This window comes from Hibiscus syriacus, unplaced genomic scaffold (assembly GCF_006381635.1).
Source record: "Hibiscus syriacus cultivar Baekdansim isolate YM2019G1 unplaced genomic scaffold, ASM638163v2 tig00111409_pilon, whole genome shotgun sequence".
NCBI lineage: Eukaryota > Viridiplantae > Streptophyta > Magnoliopsida > Malvales > Malvaceae > Hibiscus > Hibiscus syriacus.
Window position 1 is genome coordinate 3452498 of NW_024063086.1, and position 15870 is coordinate 3468367.

Below are 15870 nucleotides of genomic sequence, written 5' to 3' on the forward strand. Positions count from 1 at the left end.
GAAAATTTTTTAAATCACTTAATTAAAAATTAAATTTATTTTTTTATGAAATCGTTTCCACAAGTCGAATGATTGTTTCGTAAATTTAATAATTGAGAGTCTCAATAAAACAATAACCTATAATGGGAGAATACCATTTGTGTACTTAATTAAATTTTACTTTTTTTCTTTAAGAAAACAATAATAATTAAACCCTTGGGAATTTAATTCAATTTCTCAAACCAACCCAATGTGTCTAAATGGGGTCTAAACGCCATAAATGTAAATAACTAAATCGATAACTAGTAAACTACGTGCACTATATAAAATTGAGGCGGAGGCAGATCCCATTGCTTGCAACTAACACAACCAGAAGGGGGAAAAAAGGAGGTTAATAGTCACGCTGCCAAGCTTCAGGTAACTGCCTAGACAACGGCCCTTGCGAAGCACTTAAAACCATATCCCGGAGATATTGCCGCTGCTGTTCCATTGCCATTGCTGCATGAGAATTGTAAATACCAGGGTATCCCAGAGCTCCATGAAGCTGCTGCTGGGAGTTTTGCTGACCCTGTTGATATCCCACGAGCTGGTGATTCCGCCCATGTAAACTGTAGTTAGCGTTATCCAGCATAGTTGATATGGTTCTTGAACCATGTCCATAGCCATCATTCTGGTAATGCACAAATGATATATAAAGAGAAAGAAACAGTTAAATGTCTATGCTCTAAGCAGTAGCGTAATGTGTCAAATCATCAAATATGCATTTTATTGTTATTACCTGGTAAGGTAGGTTGAAATTAGCTCCACCATTGCTGTACTGAGAGCGTAAAAAATCATCGTAAGCAAGTTTGCTGCCTGCCGAACCAGCCAATAGATTGTGAAGAGAACTTCTGGGAGAATTGGAAGGATTTTCTAAACTTCGATAAACATTTGCGTAAGAACTCGACCAAGGCAAGCTGCTGCTCATACTAGCACTTCCATAGTGTTGGAGATCGTACTTTCTATCTGTATGAGATTCACGGAACACATTGCCATCTGGAAATGCTTGTCGCAAAGCAGATGGTGTATATGTATGGCCTTGAGGTGCAGCGGGGTAGCCACTTTGAGCATAAGCATGTGCATACAAATGCTCCTTGTGTACGGGTCCCGTGGCGGGGTTGGCACTATGAAGGACCTGTGATGAAGGCTGAGATATAAGAAAGGCTCCAAAATTCAAAACTGAATCATCAGACCAGTTTAAATAAGTAATTTCTTAAATCAATATCCAAAACCGATCATTGAGCCGAATTAACAGTCTAAGCGAATAAGCTAACCTAATAAACCAAAAACTGAAAAACCCAAAAAAATCAGTTCAATCGGTTCAGTTTAACTGACTTTTTGCTCACCCTGATTGCCTCACCAAAAAAAAAACGTCCGCAAACACCAAGCACACCTTCACAATACTGATTTAACCTAACTTGAAAATTTTGAGCCACCTAGGAGAAGAGATTCTTGATTTCATACCTGAGACATGGATACAATTGGATTCTTAATCGATGATGCAGAACCAATGTATCTAGATGAAATTGACGGTGATGTAAGAAATGCAGCAGAATCTCTTGCTTCTGTAGACCGAATAGCAGCTGCCAATATATCGCTTGGCATAGAGTTTGAGTGTGATTGCTAACGCCCAAAGTAACAAGATCAGTGCAAAACTCCAAAAAATAATAACAATTAAAAATAGATAAATTGAACATGCAAGTATGAACACAACGGGAAAAAACTACTGTAAGAATGTAGCGAGCATTTAAGAGAATACGACATGCTGAGCATTGCCCAGGTAACCAACATTAATCAAGATCCCTTCTTCTGTGAATAAAAAGCTCAATTCCATCATGGAGAATTTTTTATGGGGAGGAGGAATGGGAAAAAATAAGGTTCATTGGGTTAATTGGTTGACAGTGTGCAAAGCCAAAGAGAATGGGGGACTCGGTATGCTGGACCTCAATTTTATGAATAGAGCTCTTCTTGGAAAATGGTCTTGGAGGTTCGCCAATGATAAAGAAACCGATTGGTGGAAGATGATTTGCAGTAAGTACTCTATTGACAAGAATTTGTTGTCGTTCAACAGTAAGATTCGGACACAAGCTTCTTGGCTTTGGAAATCGGTGGTGAAAAATCATTTTAAAGAAGATTCTTTTGGGTCCAAGTTTCGCAGCTTGTTTAATTTACATGTTGGAAATGGAAGTTCATTCGGTTTTGGCAAGACATATGGGCGTTGGAATCTTCTCTCAAAGATGCATTCCCTAGACTTTTTGTCCTTTCCACAAATCAGAATGGTAAGTTAATAGAATTTGGTGAAATCCGTAATGAAGGTTGGGTTTGGAATATAGAGATGAGAAGAAATTTAAGCGATTGGGAATTGGATCAGTGGATAGAATTGTTGACAATCATTAATAGAACTACTCTTTCGGAAATTTCGAGTGATGGTTTGATTTGGAAAGGTAATGGGGAGGGTATTTATACCGTCAGCTCTTGTGTGAAGCATTGTTCTTTTAGCTCGGAAGCAGATCCCTTTTGGAAGAGTATACTTTGGAGGGGGCTGGTGCCTCCTAGGGTGGAGACTTTTTTGTGGCACGTTCATCAGAAATTGGCTGTAAAGACAGAATTATCGAAGTGGGGGGTTCAAGGAATAGTGGATGTTTCTTGTCCATTATGTAAGCAAGTGTTGGAATCTTCAACTCACATTTTCTTCTCCTGTTCAGTTTCGTGGAATCTGTGGAATCGGTTTCTCAATATGTGGAATATTTCTTCTATTTTTCACGAAAATGCTAAAATGTTTCTTTTAGCTTGGGAAAATTTGGTGTCTCATTCCACAATTTGGTCCTTCATTCCGGGTGCTATTCTTTGAACAATTTGGAAATTTAGAAATGCTATTGTTTTTGATGGGGGATGTTAGATCAGAATGAATTATTTTTCACTGCTAGGTTCAGGCTAGCTTCTTGGTTCTTAGCAAAGAATAATGATGTTTCTATTTCCAAAGACCTTCTCATTTGTGATCCTTCTCTAAGGGATGTCTACTCGAATTCTAAAAATCTGTTAGCTGAACAGATTCCTTGGTCCCCTCCTCCCAAAGGTTTTCTTAAGCTAAATGTGGATGCAGCCGTCAGTAGTGATTGGAAGACTAGTGGTCTGGGCGGGATTTTGAGAGATGAAGTTGGTTCGGTGCTTGGCTCTTTCCAAGAAGCAGCTGGTCCGGGTCCTCCTTCCTTAATGGAGCTCAAGGCAATCAAGCAGGGTTTAATCTTCTATAATTCCTTTCGATGATGCTATAAGGAACGGTTAATTATTGAAAGTGATAGCAAGTTGTCTGTGGAGTGGGTTAAGAATATAGATAAATGTCCAGTGCTGTTTGTTACTATTGTTAAGGATGTTGTTGATAGGTTAAGAGTTCAGTTGTAAGGGGGGGTTATTCTTGGAACTAGTCTACTCTTTGTAATACTTTTTAATCAATAATATTTGAGGCACTCTTTTCTTCCTTCCGCTGATTAAGGAATTCCACTAGGCGTTCCGTTAATCATGAAGGGGGTTTTTAACGAGGCCTCCTCTTCTTATCAAAAAAAAAAATTAAGCAAGGTAACTGATGAAAAACAATTATTAGGATATCTTAACATATAAATGCCTGTAAATATTTTAATGAATGAGAGATAATAGCTCTGCGACAGCACGCACTAGAAATAATTCCTTGTTTTTTTATTTCATAAAAGTCCACCTTTACCATAGCAGAAAATGAGACAGTTCTGTCAGGATATCATAAATGCAACAAGGAAAAAGTATTTACCGGCAAAGTAGGAAGATTCCTAGCATTTGGATCAATCACAAAAGACGAGGAAGATTGTTTGACGTTCTTGAAACTTGACCCGGGTATAGATGCACGGGAGACATAATCATTCCCAACTGTTGCTGCATCAGGAATATCTAGTTTCCTAAGCTCCGACTGTGAAAACTTATGCGACGTATAGTTCCTAGCATCTCCAGTAGCTCTATTACTCTCAAAATCAAATTCAAGATGCTCTTTATCATGATATAGCATATTCCTGCAAAGAAAGACAGTCAAATATCATGAACTACAATGAAGAAAGAAGCCAAAACCGGAACTCATTAAGGATATACATACCTAGAGTTCATATGCATAGAAGTTGAACAATCATTTGATGTCATCAAGGTCTCTTCTAAGTTATTTGTCAAGGAACTAGATGTTTGTGGCTGGGGCAATGCTGTACTCTTTCCAGATTTGTAGGTACCAAAGCTCAAATGTGAGCAATCAGCAGAAAGGGTTTGAAAATAATCTGGAAGCACCACTCCATAGTTATTCTCTTTAGGAGTCGCCGCTCCCTCTTCCTTCACTAAGCTTAGATGTTGTAAGTTCACAGCAACTGATAATGCAGCTTTGATGGCATCATCAGATAAAGGTGCAGAAGGGTTTGGAGCAGATGCATTAGAGCCTCTACCTACTACTGAGATTAGATACCGGAGGGTCAAAATCAAAGATACATATCCAACAATAATTCTTTTGCTTCATTGCATGCATAAAATAAAAACAATATAACCAGCTGTTCATAAAGGCACTTCTCATTCAACCATTCAATAACACGCCTAAAGAAGTACAGAATCAATACATAAGTAATTTCTACCATAGAATATAAATAACAGTTTTTGGACTCTCCATAGATGTCACAAAGAACATTAGAACATTAGGAGCCTTTATTTCCCCATCTTCTCCCAACCCTTTTCTGTACATTAAAAAATCAAGGAGTTGACGAAACAAGACCGCACCATGTTTCATGTTTTCATCTACAAAATACCAAACAAGACTGTTAATTAACAACCTAGTCCTACCACTTCCGTTTTTCTGTATCTGTCACAAGCTAATACATTCTACATATGATTTTACAGGCTAAGGTTTAGGACACAGAGCATATAACTAGACTATCATCTTCTGGTCTGAACTAAATAGGTTCTACTAAGCAGTGCACGTTTTAAAATGTTCTAAAATGGAAAACAGAATAATAGCAGACATAAAAACCGTTGCAATACTAAGAAAAAGAAGATCTTTGAGAAATTCTGTAAGGATAACTCTGTTCTTCACTCTAATGTGAAGATATATATACATTATAGATAGCTATAGCCATCAAAAGTACAAAACTTGGGTCAGATAAACCCATGATTATTATATAGAATCCATCTCTTGCACATGTTACAAAAATCAGACATAGTTTAATTAAAAAACAAATAAAGAAAATAAAAATCCTGTAAAATCAAACTTGGGACCTAAAATTTTTACCTTCTAGACATTCATAGATCTGCCCATAAGAATCAGGTGAACTTGTATCCTTACGCAGGTCGTCATCATATTCAGATGTTTCTCCAGAATCACTTCTAATTATTTGTTTGTTAGATGCTTGCGCTGAACTGACATGATTAGGGCTAAGATTCTTTCTGCCAACATTGCTCTCTGATACTAGAATACTATCTGACCAGCAGTTACTTGACAAGTTAGCTTTGTTAATACGTACGTAGGATTGATTTGAATACATCGTACCACCAATATCACCAGAACCTATCATTGGCCCATTCACAGCCCATTCATTGTCAAAACCACGCTGATTGGATTTCTTTCCAGATTCAGAAGTCATGTTCAAATCCGAAGAATGCAAATCTTGGTCTGTTCCTAATTTTGAATCTGAAGTAGCAAGGGATGGCTTCATTTGGTCGATGGTTGAGTTTGGTGGAACAGCATCTTGAGGGGAATAAGTGGTCTCACATGGAATTTGTAAGCCTTTGCTCTTTGGTCCACCCATTCTTACAGTATCAGCCATAGCAACATGTTCTAAGGCGTCCCCCACCCAAGAAGACTGTGATCCATAAGATGGTTGCATAGATGAATCAATCATATCACCTGTTCCTATTAATTGTCTTCTATAATCAGCGTCAAAAGAATTGCTGCAGAAGAATATAATATGCTCAAAATGAAGAGTAATCATTTCATCAGGTAGCAAACTAAACGAAATTACACATAACACATCAATTCATCAAATGAGAAAGCATATCAAATAAAAATAATAATAATAAATAGGTATCATGCATCATAAAGATTAGTGCCAAGAATGCATCAACAGTACATACCATATATGACGAAAGAAACTGAAAAAATTGTGCACATAAAAATATTGATAAGCCAGAGCAATGTATATTCATTTAAGACTTAAGAACCAGACAAGGGCATATGATAAGAAACAATTTTACATCATTATAGAACCAACCTTTGTGGGGAAAGTTGCTCATTCAAAGTTTGTCCTGTTGAATGTAATTTTGAAGAAGCAGAATATGACATATAAGCAACTGAGCCATTCTCTTTCTTGTATGCAGCATTACCAAGCTCTGCCACAAGGAATAGAGTGAGATTTTAATAACCAAGTTTGACACTAGTGTCAACAATGCAGACATTTTCCAAGGACCATACCATTGAAGCTGTTTAGTGTCGATCCACTCTGTCCGAAAGAATGTTCACTACCATCTCGCACACCACGATTAGATGCACGACTGTTAGCTCGAGTTTTTAGTTCTTGTGTCTCTTTCATCTGATGACATATCAAGCGATAAAAATCATATTTCAAAATGAGAAATATAAAAGAATAAATCCTGAAATTACACATGAATTTGGATCAAACGATCAAAGTGATACATAAATTTTGATCTGGTGAAATTATATGAATGGAACTATAATTTTAATTCAATTTCCAGAAACCAATAACACCATTATTGAAGGGACACCGTTTTACTTATTGCATACACAAACAATTATATTTATTCGACATGAAAATAACTGGAATCATATAATTGAATCAAAACAAAATTTCATGCGTACAATTGAATCAAAAGTAAAGCTTCATAAATATAGTAGCACCAAACCAGAGTAAACTTATCACATTAATAGTTGAATCAAAGATAATGCATAATTTAGAGATATTTCGCAAAAGGATAAAAAGGAAAATTTAATTTAATAATGGAGAAAAAGACTAAGTACATTTTAAAAAAGAATAATACCTCTTTTCTTCTTTCCCGTTTGCTTTTTACCTCATGAAAAGTATCTACAAAATCGAAATTTGTTAATTTATAAAAATCTTTTAAATTTTGAAAACAGCGCGAAACATTGTCAAAGCCTTGTTTGACATTGTTCTTCCATCAGACTTGAAAGAACGTGAACCCCACGAAGCACAGAGTTTAAGGATTCCAATGACTTCAGTTACAAAATTCTCAGTTATTTGACTGCCAAAAATGAATCATGCAGAAAATAGTTAAAACCCTAGCCGTTAAAGAGCAACATGTGTAATGATATCGCTAGCTTTTATTTCTAAGCAGATTTGAAGCTTTTCAATTCGAAGAACTCGAACAGCAAGAAATTATTAATTTTTAAGCTACCAGCTATTATTTGGAGCAGAAATCAAATATAAAAGAACTAAAAAATTCTCCCCAACAAATTACAGAAACCATATCAGAGGAAGACAAATAACTTGTGCATTATATTTTCTCATTTTTTTTGAGCAAACAAACACAGTAGCGTAAAATTAGCAAAAACAGATAGAAGAAATGTTTTTATCATCGATAACAGAAAAGAAGAAAAAGAAACAGTGAAAACCTTGAGAGAGGAGGCGTTGAACGGCATCGTTAGGGTCCATATTACAGTCTCTAAGGACGGCGTAGATCTCCGAGTCCGTGCAGCTATTATTAACAATCTCTTTAATATTCTGCACCACATTCTTCACCGATGCCGGTATCTGTACTCCGCCGCCGCCGGCACTTCCTTTGGTCATGCTATCACTCCCCATCGCTATCACTCTATCAGCGGCTTATCAGATTAATCAAATAAACAAACAACCAAACAAAGTTCTTTTTCCCCCTTTTCTGGGTGAGTTTTTGGTTCTGAGTCACAGAAAGTTGCAGTTTTTTTCTAAATTAAAAAATAATAATAATATGAGTACTGCTTTTGAGTGCTGAAGCAATAACTTACAAGAAAACGAAACCCTTCAAATTTGTTCTGTGTAGGGTAAAAATTATAAATTAGTTGGATTCAAATAAATTTTCACATCTATATTTAAATAAACTCTATGATAAATTTTCTATTATTATTAAATTATTATTATGATAAAACTAAATTATTATTGGATTCTTATTATTAATTAGTTTATATAATTTTAAAAATAATTATAATACGTTGATTGATTAAGAAATCAATAACCGTAGAGGATAGTACAAGGTGGAAGAATGATTGCGAGGACCATACTTGTATTTTTAATTTTCATTGGCTCAATACGTGTAATGTCTTTATAGGTGTCAGTAAGGAGTTATCATGTCATTAGTATTAATGTGGCGTTATAGAGTGTGAGAGCTTAGACGTGACTATTGATAATGTTATAAGGGTATACTCACAAGGATGTTAGGTTATTGATACGTGATTATTTGTAGTGTGCGCTATATGTTTTTGAGAGTTTAGATAAATCTTACATTTGTGTTCTCGAAGATTCGAACGTGAACATATAGTAACATAATAATATAATTATATAGTCCTTATATAAAATAATTGTACATCATTTAAAATTAAAATAAAATAATTACAAATTACTTACAATATTAATTAATTTGTATTTAAATCTTTTATCATTTTTTCACTCACATCATGGCATATAATATTATAAAATAAAGTTTAAGATAAAAAGAAGTTTATTAAAAATCAAGATTTATCGGCAATAAATTGTGTTCTCATAAGTATTTCAATCTAAATTTAAGATGATAATAAGTTTGAATATTCATGGATTTTGTAATATTTAAATATGTAAAAGATTTGAAAACGCTAAATATTAGTATATGATAAGTAAAAAGATATTAATATTTACCAACATGGGTTTGTTTAAGTGGTAAGGAGCTTAAATCGATTAAGGTCTCGAGTTCGAGTCCTTGTGTATACAGAAAATCCTTGCTGGGAGACTCACACATCAAAGCTAGGTGTGCGATGCAGGTCTCGGTCCGGATTAGTCAAAGCAAAGCTTCTGAACCGGGAGAGAAATAAAATATTAATATTAAAATTAAGATTTAAAATGTAAAGAGCGTGATGATATATGGATCTTAAAATTAGATAAAAGATAGTGTTGGGATTTCGATGAAGCTCAAGTGAACAACTGAATAATAGTCAAGAGGGGTTGAATTGGTTTTTGAGTTTAGGGAGTAAGGAGCTTAAAAAGATAGACAATTGACACAATGATTTATAGTGGTTCGACTTTTCAACTAAGTCTACATCCACTACCTTAGCTCCTCACTAAGGATTTTTTAATAAATTCACTAATTTGTTCTTTCTTTTTACATGATCAAGAGATAACCTTTACACTCCCTAGCTTTTCACATGCTTAGCTAGAAACAATCCCCTTTTACAAAAGGAATAAAATGTAAACAAAAAAACTTCTCTAAGGTAGGTGTTTACAAGAAAATTAAACTCACAAGAACAAAACCTAAGGATATACAATTAAGCTCAAACACAAATATTTACAAGAGAAAGAAAAATAAATATTGAAAAAACTTTTCTCTTGTGTATGAATGCTTGGATAGGTGTTGGTAACCTTCTTCAAGTGTCCTCAACTTGTTTTTATATGTTGGAATGAACTTGTGGTCATTTCTAGTCGTTGGGGATTAATATTTTGCAAAATAAAACAACACAGTACAGGGAGTATCGATACTCCTTTAATGAGTATCGGTACTACCTTTATAATTTTTAAATCAACTAGTCGTTACTAGTCATTGGGCTTGACCAGTATCGATATTATGCTCATGGTATCGATACTACTGTGTAAAGTAGTATCGGTACTCCTTTGAGTATCTGTACCTATCTTGCATTCTGGAATTTGAGCAATTTGAAAAATGCATGGTAGTATCGATACTACCTAAAGAGTATCGATACTTCTCTTACCTTTGGTATTGGTATCACATGAACATTATCAATATTGTTTATGATGTATCGATACTGTAAGAATAGTATTCGGTACTACGTACCTAGAAAATCATTTTGTGCTCAAATTCTATTTTAATGGGCTTTGAATTATTTTTGAAAACTTTGATCAAATTCAATCAAGTCCAAAAACATTTTGCCTTAATTTGTTATATCAAAATATTATAAAACATGATTCAACAATCTTCCCCTTTTGATATAACAAAACATTTGAAAAGTTATTTTTGTGGCAAAACTCCCATTAATAAAAACATTTCATGCAAAAGATAAATATTTGGAAAATATTAAAGCTCCACATTTTTCATTGAGAAATTGAATTTTTCTTTGAAAAATTGTTTTTTTGACAAAACTTCCGCTTAATAAAAACATTTCATGAAAAAGAGAAATATTTGGAAAATATTAAAACTCCCTTTTTCATTGAGAATTTGATTTTTTTTTCAAACCTATATTTCTCCCCCTTTTTGTTATATCAAAAATAATTCAAATTTAAAGTTTAAAAATAACAATGGAGAGTAAGCAGTAAATTTGTCATAAAAATCATTTGAAAAATCAAAGATCCCCCTCAATAAATGCATTCCAAACAAAAATTTGACTTTAAAAGCTTGCGACTTTAAAAAAATTGAATTTCAACAAAGATAAAACAAACATGTTAGTAGCACAAGAAATTCAATATATCAAAGTCTAAAATACTTTATGCAATACCAATTGTTGAATTTAAGTGCATGTGCATAAAGCTATCCAAAAAAAATGTTATGTATTTGAAAAATTGATATCAATTGTTAGAGAGATATCATTTGCAATGAGTCACATGCATAAACATTTAAATTAAGGTCAAAAATTAAATTTTATAAAAACAAAACATTAAAACCAATTTTGACTAAAATTCGTTATGATAAACTAAAAATTATGAAAAATCATTAAAACTTTAAAATGTCCATCATAATACACTTTTCAACATACATGAGATTAAATTATTTAAAACCAAAACTCATGCATGTTTAAACTAAATGAGCAACCAATTATGCAAGATATCAAAATAAGATTAGATTTTACCCATTTCTTTTCAAGTGTGGCTAGAGCATTTGAATATATTCACTTTCATCACCATTGCTCCACACCTACAAGAGATATTCATTTGGATTTTGGTATCCAAATTGCTTTAGATCCTTGAACGTTAGTTTCAATGCCCCTTGTTCCCTTTGGAACTCATACTTGTTTGATTTTAAAACGTTTTTGTTGAAAAAATTTTGATGTTTCGATATAACAAATTAAGAAGTGTAATTGAATTTTAAGATTTTATGATCATTTTAAAAGTATATTCGATTAAATTATTCGAATATCAAAATATTACTCCAAGTTTTTCAAAGATCAATTTCAATCCTTACTAAAGTGTAAAATTGTGCTTTAAACTTAAAATATTTTTGAAACAATTTTTACAAAGTATTTCGAACCAAAATCGAGCCAAAAATCAAGTTTATAAAGGGATTTACCGATTCACTCCTTGATGTATCGATGCACACCCTAATTCGAATGCATTTTGTGTACCGATGCACAGCCATGCATCGATGCACTCCTGATTTTAATAAAACATCGGATGCATTTTATGTACCGATGCACAGACCATGCATCGATACACTCCTAGCTCTTTTGAAACATCGAATGTAATTAGTGTACCGATGCACCCAAGGTGTATCGATGCACTAGGTCAACTAACGGTCGAAATATTTGAATTTTTACACATAGTGTACCGATGCACCCACGCTCCCACCAGATTTTTAAATGATAATTACTCAATAACAACTCTATTGACTTCACCAATGATCCCCAACATTTAGAAGTGATTCAAGGTGTATTTAAACAAGCTTAGGAGTCATTGATTAACAACAACTAAGAAGAGAAGCTAGAGAATCAAAGAGAAAGCCTTGAACTTATAATTTGAGCTTTTTCAAGCCCATTTTCATTCAATATTCATTTTTCTTTCAAGAACACCATTTGTGCTCAATTCTATTCATTCTTGAGTGTTCTTTCTTGTTCTAGAATTGTGCAAACATCTTGCCTTGTGAGATTTTTCTGTAAGTTTGTGAAATTTGTATTCTTCTCTTTGGGAGAGAGTGTTCTCAAGAATTTGGGGTATAATTCTTGAGGGAGTTGTAAGGTTACACTTTATCCTCAAAAGAAAGAACAATTTAGTGAATTTGTTGGAAAATCCTTAGTGTGGATAGCTAAGGTAATGGACGTAGACTTTGGTTGAGAAAGTCGAACCACTCTAAATCGCTGTGCAATTATTTTTAATTTTCTACAAAAGCTTCCACCAAAATTTTTATTAGCAATTCACCCCCTCTTGGCTATTTCGTTTATTAATTAACTCAACAATTGGTATCAGAGCCTCACTCATTTGAAGGTTTAACCACCTCTTGAGTCGATTCGGGAAGAGTTAAATCGATAAAGATGGCATCAACCTTCGGTTCATTCTCCATGGAGGAATCCAGACCAATTGACGTACCTCCTTACTTCAATGGAACAAATTATCGTCGTTGGAAGAGGTTCATGATGATATTTATCCAAGCACATGATATGGAAGCTTGGATGATAATCAAGAAAGGATATTATTCTCCTACAAAGAAGGCAAAGAAGTGGAGTGATCAAGAACGGAAGAAATCTCAACAAAACACAAAGGCTATGCACATGCTATGTTGTGCAATTGATCCAGAAATCTACAAAGGATTTTCTTCTTGTTCAAATGCCAAAGAGTTGTGGGATAAGATTGAGAAAATCTATAGAGACGAGAAAGAAAGAAATTTGCGTTCTTTTAATGAGTTACAAGATGCTTATGATGAATTATTTTCGGAGTTTGAGACCATGAACTCCAAATATAAGAAATTGATTTCTAAATTTATAGCTAAAAATGATCTTCTTTTGAAAGCTAAACTAGACTTAGAAAATCAAAATGAAATATTGAAAAATGAGTTAGAGCTTTCAAAAATGAAATCTGAAAACTTTGAAAAAGAAATTTTTGAATTAAACAAACTTCTTCTAGAATCTAAAATGGATTTTGAAAATCAAAATGAAATATTGAAGAATGATTTAGAGCTTTCAAAAATGAAATTTGAAAGTATGGAAAAAGAAAATTTCGATTTGAAAGTTAAGCTTGACTGCTTAACCAAAGAAAAAGAGATCATTTTAAATAATTCATCTAGTTCAATAATGACAATATCCTCACATTTTCATTATCATAGTCATAAGGAACATACTTGTCCTTCAAAGAAAGGAAAACGATTTAAAATTAGACAAGTATGGGTTCCAAAAGGAACATAGGGCATTGAAACTAACGTTCAAGGATCCAAAGAAATTTGGATACCACAATCTACTTAAATGTCTGTTGTAGGTGGTGGGAGCAATGGTGATGAAAGTGAAGATATTCAAGATGCCCTAGCCACACATGAAAAAGGAATGGGTAACCTCTAAACTTAATATTATTATTTTATTTGGTTGCTCATTTAGTTTATGCATACATGAGTATTTAATCTTAAATAATTATGTTTTATCTCATGTATGTTGAAAAATGCTTTATGATGAACAATCTAAAATTTTTAGAAATTTTTCATAACTTTAGTTCATCATAATAATTTTTGGTCAAAATTGTTTTTAAATGTAAATGATATCTCTTTAGCAATTGATATCAATTTTTCAAATACTTTGGTTTTGATAATTTTTTTACCTTAAATTTTTAAATGTTTATGCATAGAACTCAAATTTTTTTTAATGCATAACGTTTCCAAAACTTTATGCATATGCTCTTAATCTCGATAATCGACATTGCATAATGTTTTATATGTGAATGGATTAAAGCATAATCTTTTAAATAATGAATTTGACAAAAGATACAATGTATTATTTTTTAAATTAAATTATTACAAAATTGATTAACATTGCATCTATTTTTATTATGCTTAATGGTTATAGAATAGGAAACATATACATGGTGCATTTAGATTCTATAAATATGACTAATTTATGCCTAGTTGTTAATGATGAACATGATAGTTGGTTATGGCATAAGAGACTAGGACATACTAGCATGAGTGTTTTACAAAGACTAATTCAAGGAGATTTAGTAAGAGGATTGCCAAAGCTAAAATTTGATAATGATAAAATTTGTGATGCATGTTCTAAAGGAAAACACAAAAGAGCTTCCTTTAAATCCATTAATGATGTATCAACTAGTAGAGTATTACAATTGATCCATATAAATCTTTTTGGGCCAATTAGGACTACTAGCTTGGGTGGAAAACAATATTGTTTTGTATTGGTAGATGACTATTCTAGATATACTTGGGTTCTATTCTTAAGTACTAAAGATGAAGCATTAGAAAAATTCATCATATTTTCAAAAGTAATCCAAAACGAAAAAGGTTACTCCATAACTAGTGTTAGGAGTGATCATGGTACTGAATTTAAAAATCTTGGATTTACTGATTTTTGTAATTCTAATGGTATTAACCATAATTTTTCAGCACCTATAACCCCTCAACAAAATGGAGTTATTGAAAGGAAAAATCGAACTTTAGAAGAAATGGTTAGAATCATGCTTCGTGAAAACAATTTGCCAAAAAAAATTTGGGCGGAAGCCACAAATACTGCTTGTTATGTTATAAATCGTGTAATGATTAGGCCTATTTTAAAGAAAACTTCATATGAACTTTTTAAAAATAAAAAGCCTAACATTAGTTATTTTCATCCTTTTGGATGTAAATGTTTTGTTTTAAACAACGGTAAAGACAATCTTGGCAAATTTGATGCTGAAAGTGATGAAGGAATTTTTCTGGGTTATTCCTTAAATTCTAAAGCTTATCGAGTATTTAATAAAAGAACTTTAGATGTAGAAGAGTCTATATATGTTGTTTTCGATGATAATCCCCTTCCGAGGAAGGATACTTGTGTGAATGATGGTGTAGGTATTGTAAACACAAATGACGTTAGACATGACGTTGGAGAACCATCATCAAAGAAAAAAGTGAAAGATGAGGGAACTCATGATGTTCTGGATAATCTAACCATTGAAGAAAGGGATATCTCTTACCCAAGAGAGTACAACTATGTCAAGGATTGTGAGATTATAGGTGATCCATCAAAAGGGGTAACCACTCGATCTTCTCTTAGAAATATATGCAATTATGTTGCATTTATCTCATGCATAGAGCTTAACAATATCCAATAAGCATTAAAAGATGAAAATTGGATAATGGCTATGCAAGAAGAGTTAAATCAATTTGAGAGAAGTAAAGTATGAACATTAGTTAAAAGTCCTAGTAATAAATCTATTGTAGGTACTAGATGGACATTTAGGAATAAGCTTGATGAAAGTGGTAATATAGTGAGGAACAAAGCTAGACTTGTTGCTCAAGGCTATACTCAATAAGAAGGAATAGATTTTCATGAGACATATGCTCCCGTATCTAGGATGGAAGCAATTAGAATGTTATTAGCATTTGCATGTTTTAATGAATTTAAATTATATCAAATGGATGTTAAAAGTGCATTCTTAAATGGTTTTATAAAAGAAGAAGTGTATGTGGAACAACCTCCTGGTTTTGAAGATTCAAAATTTCCATATCATGTTTTTAAATTGACAAAAGCGATTTATGGTTTAAAACAAGCTCCTAGAGCTTGGTATGAAAGATTGTCAAATTTTTTAATTGAAAAAGGTTTTTCAAAAGGGAAGGTTGACACTACATTATTTTTAAAGAGAAAATGTAAAGATTTATTAGTAGTTCAAATTTATGTTGATGCTATAATATTTGGTTCTACTAATGATGCTCTTTGCCAAGAATTTTCTAAGCTAATACATAGTGAAT

At 33.0% G+C, this 15870-nt stretch overlaps 1 protein-coding gene across 3 annotated transcripts; it reads right to left on the reverse strand.

Moving 5' to 3' along the window:
* Positions 1-282: 282 nt before the first annotated feature.
* LOC120162894 lies at positions 283-7942 on the reverse strand. Of its 3 annotated transcripts, none has more exons than XM_039172958.1 (10): positions 7658-7942; positions 7066-7109; positions 6482-6599; positions 6282-6399; positions 5303-5961; positions 4136-4472; positions 3800-4055; positions 1483-1641; positions 758-1165; positions 285-649 (listed from the first exon to the last, which is right to left on the reverse strand). In XM_039172958.1, the coding sequence occupies exons 1-10, from the start codon at positions 7845-7847 to the stop codon at positions 371-373; spliced, it is 2568 nt and encodes an 855-aa protein (XP_039028889.1). In that variant the 5' UTR covers positions 7848-7942; the 3' UTR covers positions 285-370. The 3 variants fall into 3 exon arrangements, with proteins under 3 accessions (XP_039028890.1, XP_039028889.1, XP_039028888.1); XM_039172957.1 differs by having other exon boundaries at positions 286-649; positions 4136-4475; XM_039172959.1 differs by lacking the exon at positions 7066-7109 and having other exon boundaries at positions 283-649; positions 4136-4475; positions 7658-7797.
* Between the last annotated feature and the right edge of the window lie 7928 nt (positions 7943-15870).

Excerpts from the sequence above, each read along its gene's own strand:
- LOC120162894 (XM_039172957.1), bottom strand. The coding sequence starts at position 7,847 with ATGGGGAGTGATAGCATGACCAAAGGAAGTGCCGGCGGCGGCGGAGTA. Across the intron at positions 4,476-5,302 it reads GATCTATGAATGTCTAGAAG|TAGTAGGTAGAGGCTCTAAT; the intron begins GTAAAAATTTTA and ends ATCTAATCTCAG. Across the intron at positions 1,642-3,799 it reads GGAATCTTCCTACTTTGCCG|CAATCACACTCAAACTCTAT; the intron begins GTAAATACTTTT and ends TTTGGGCGTTAG.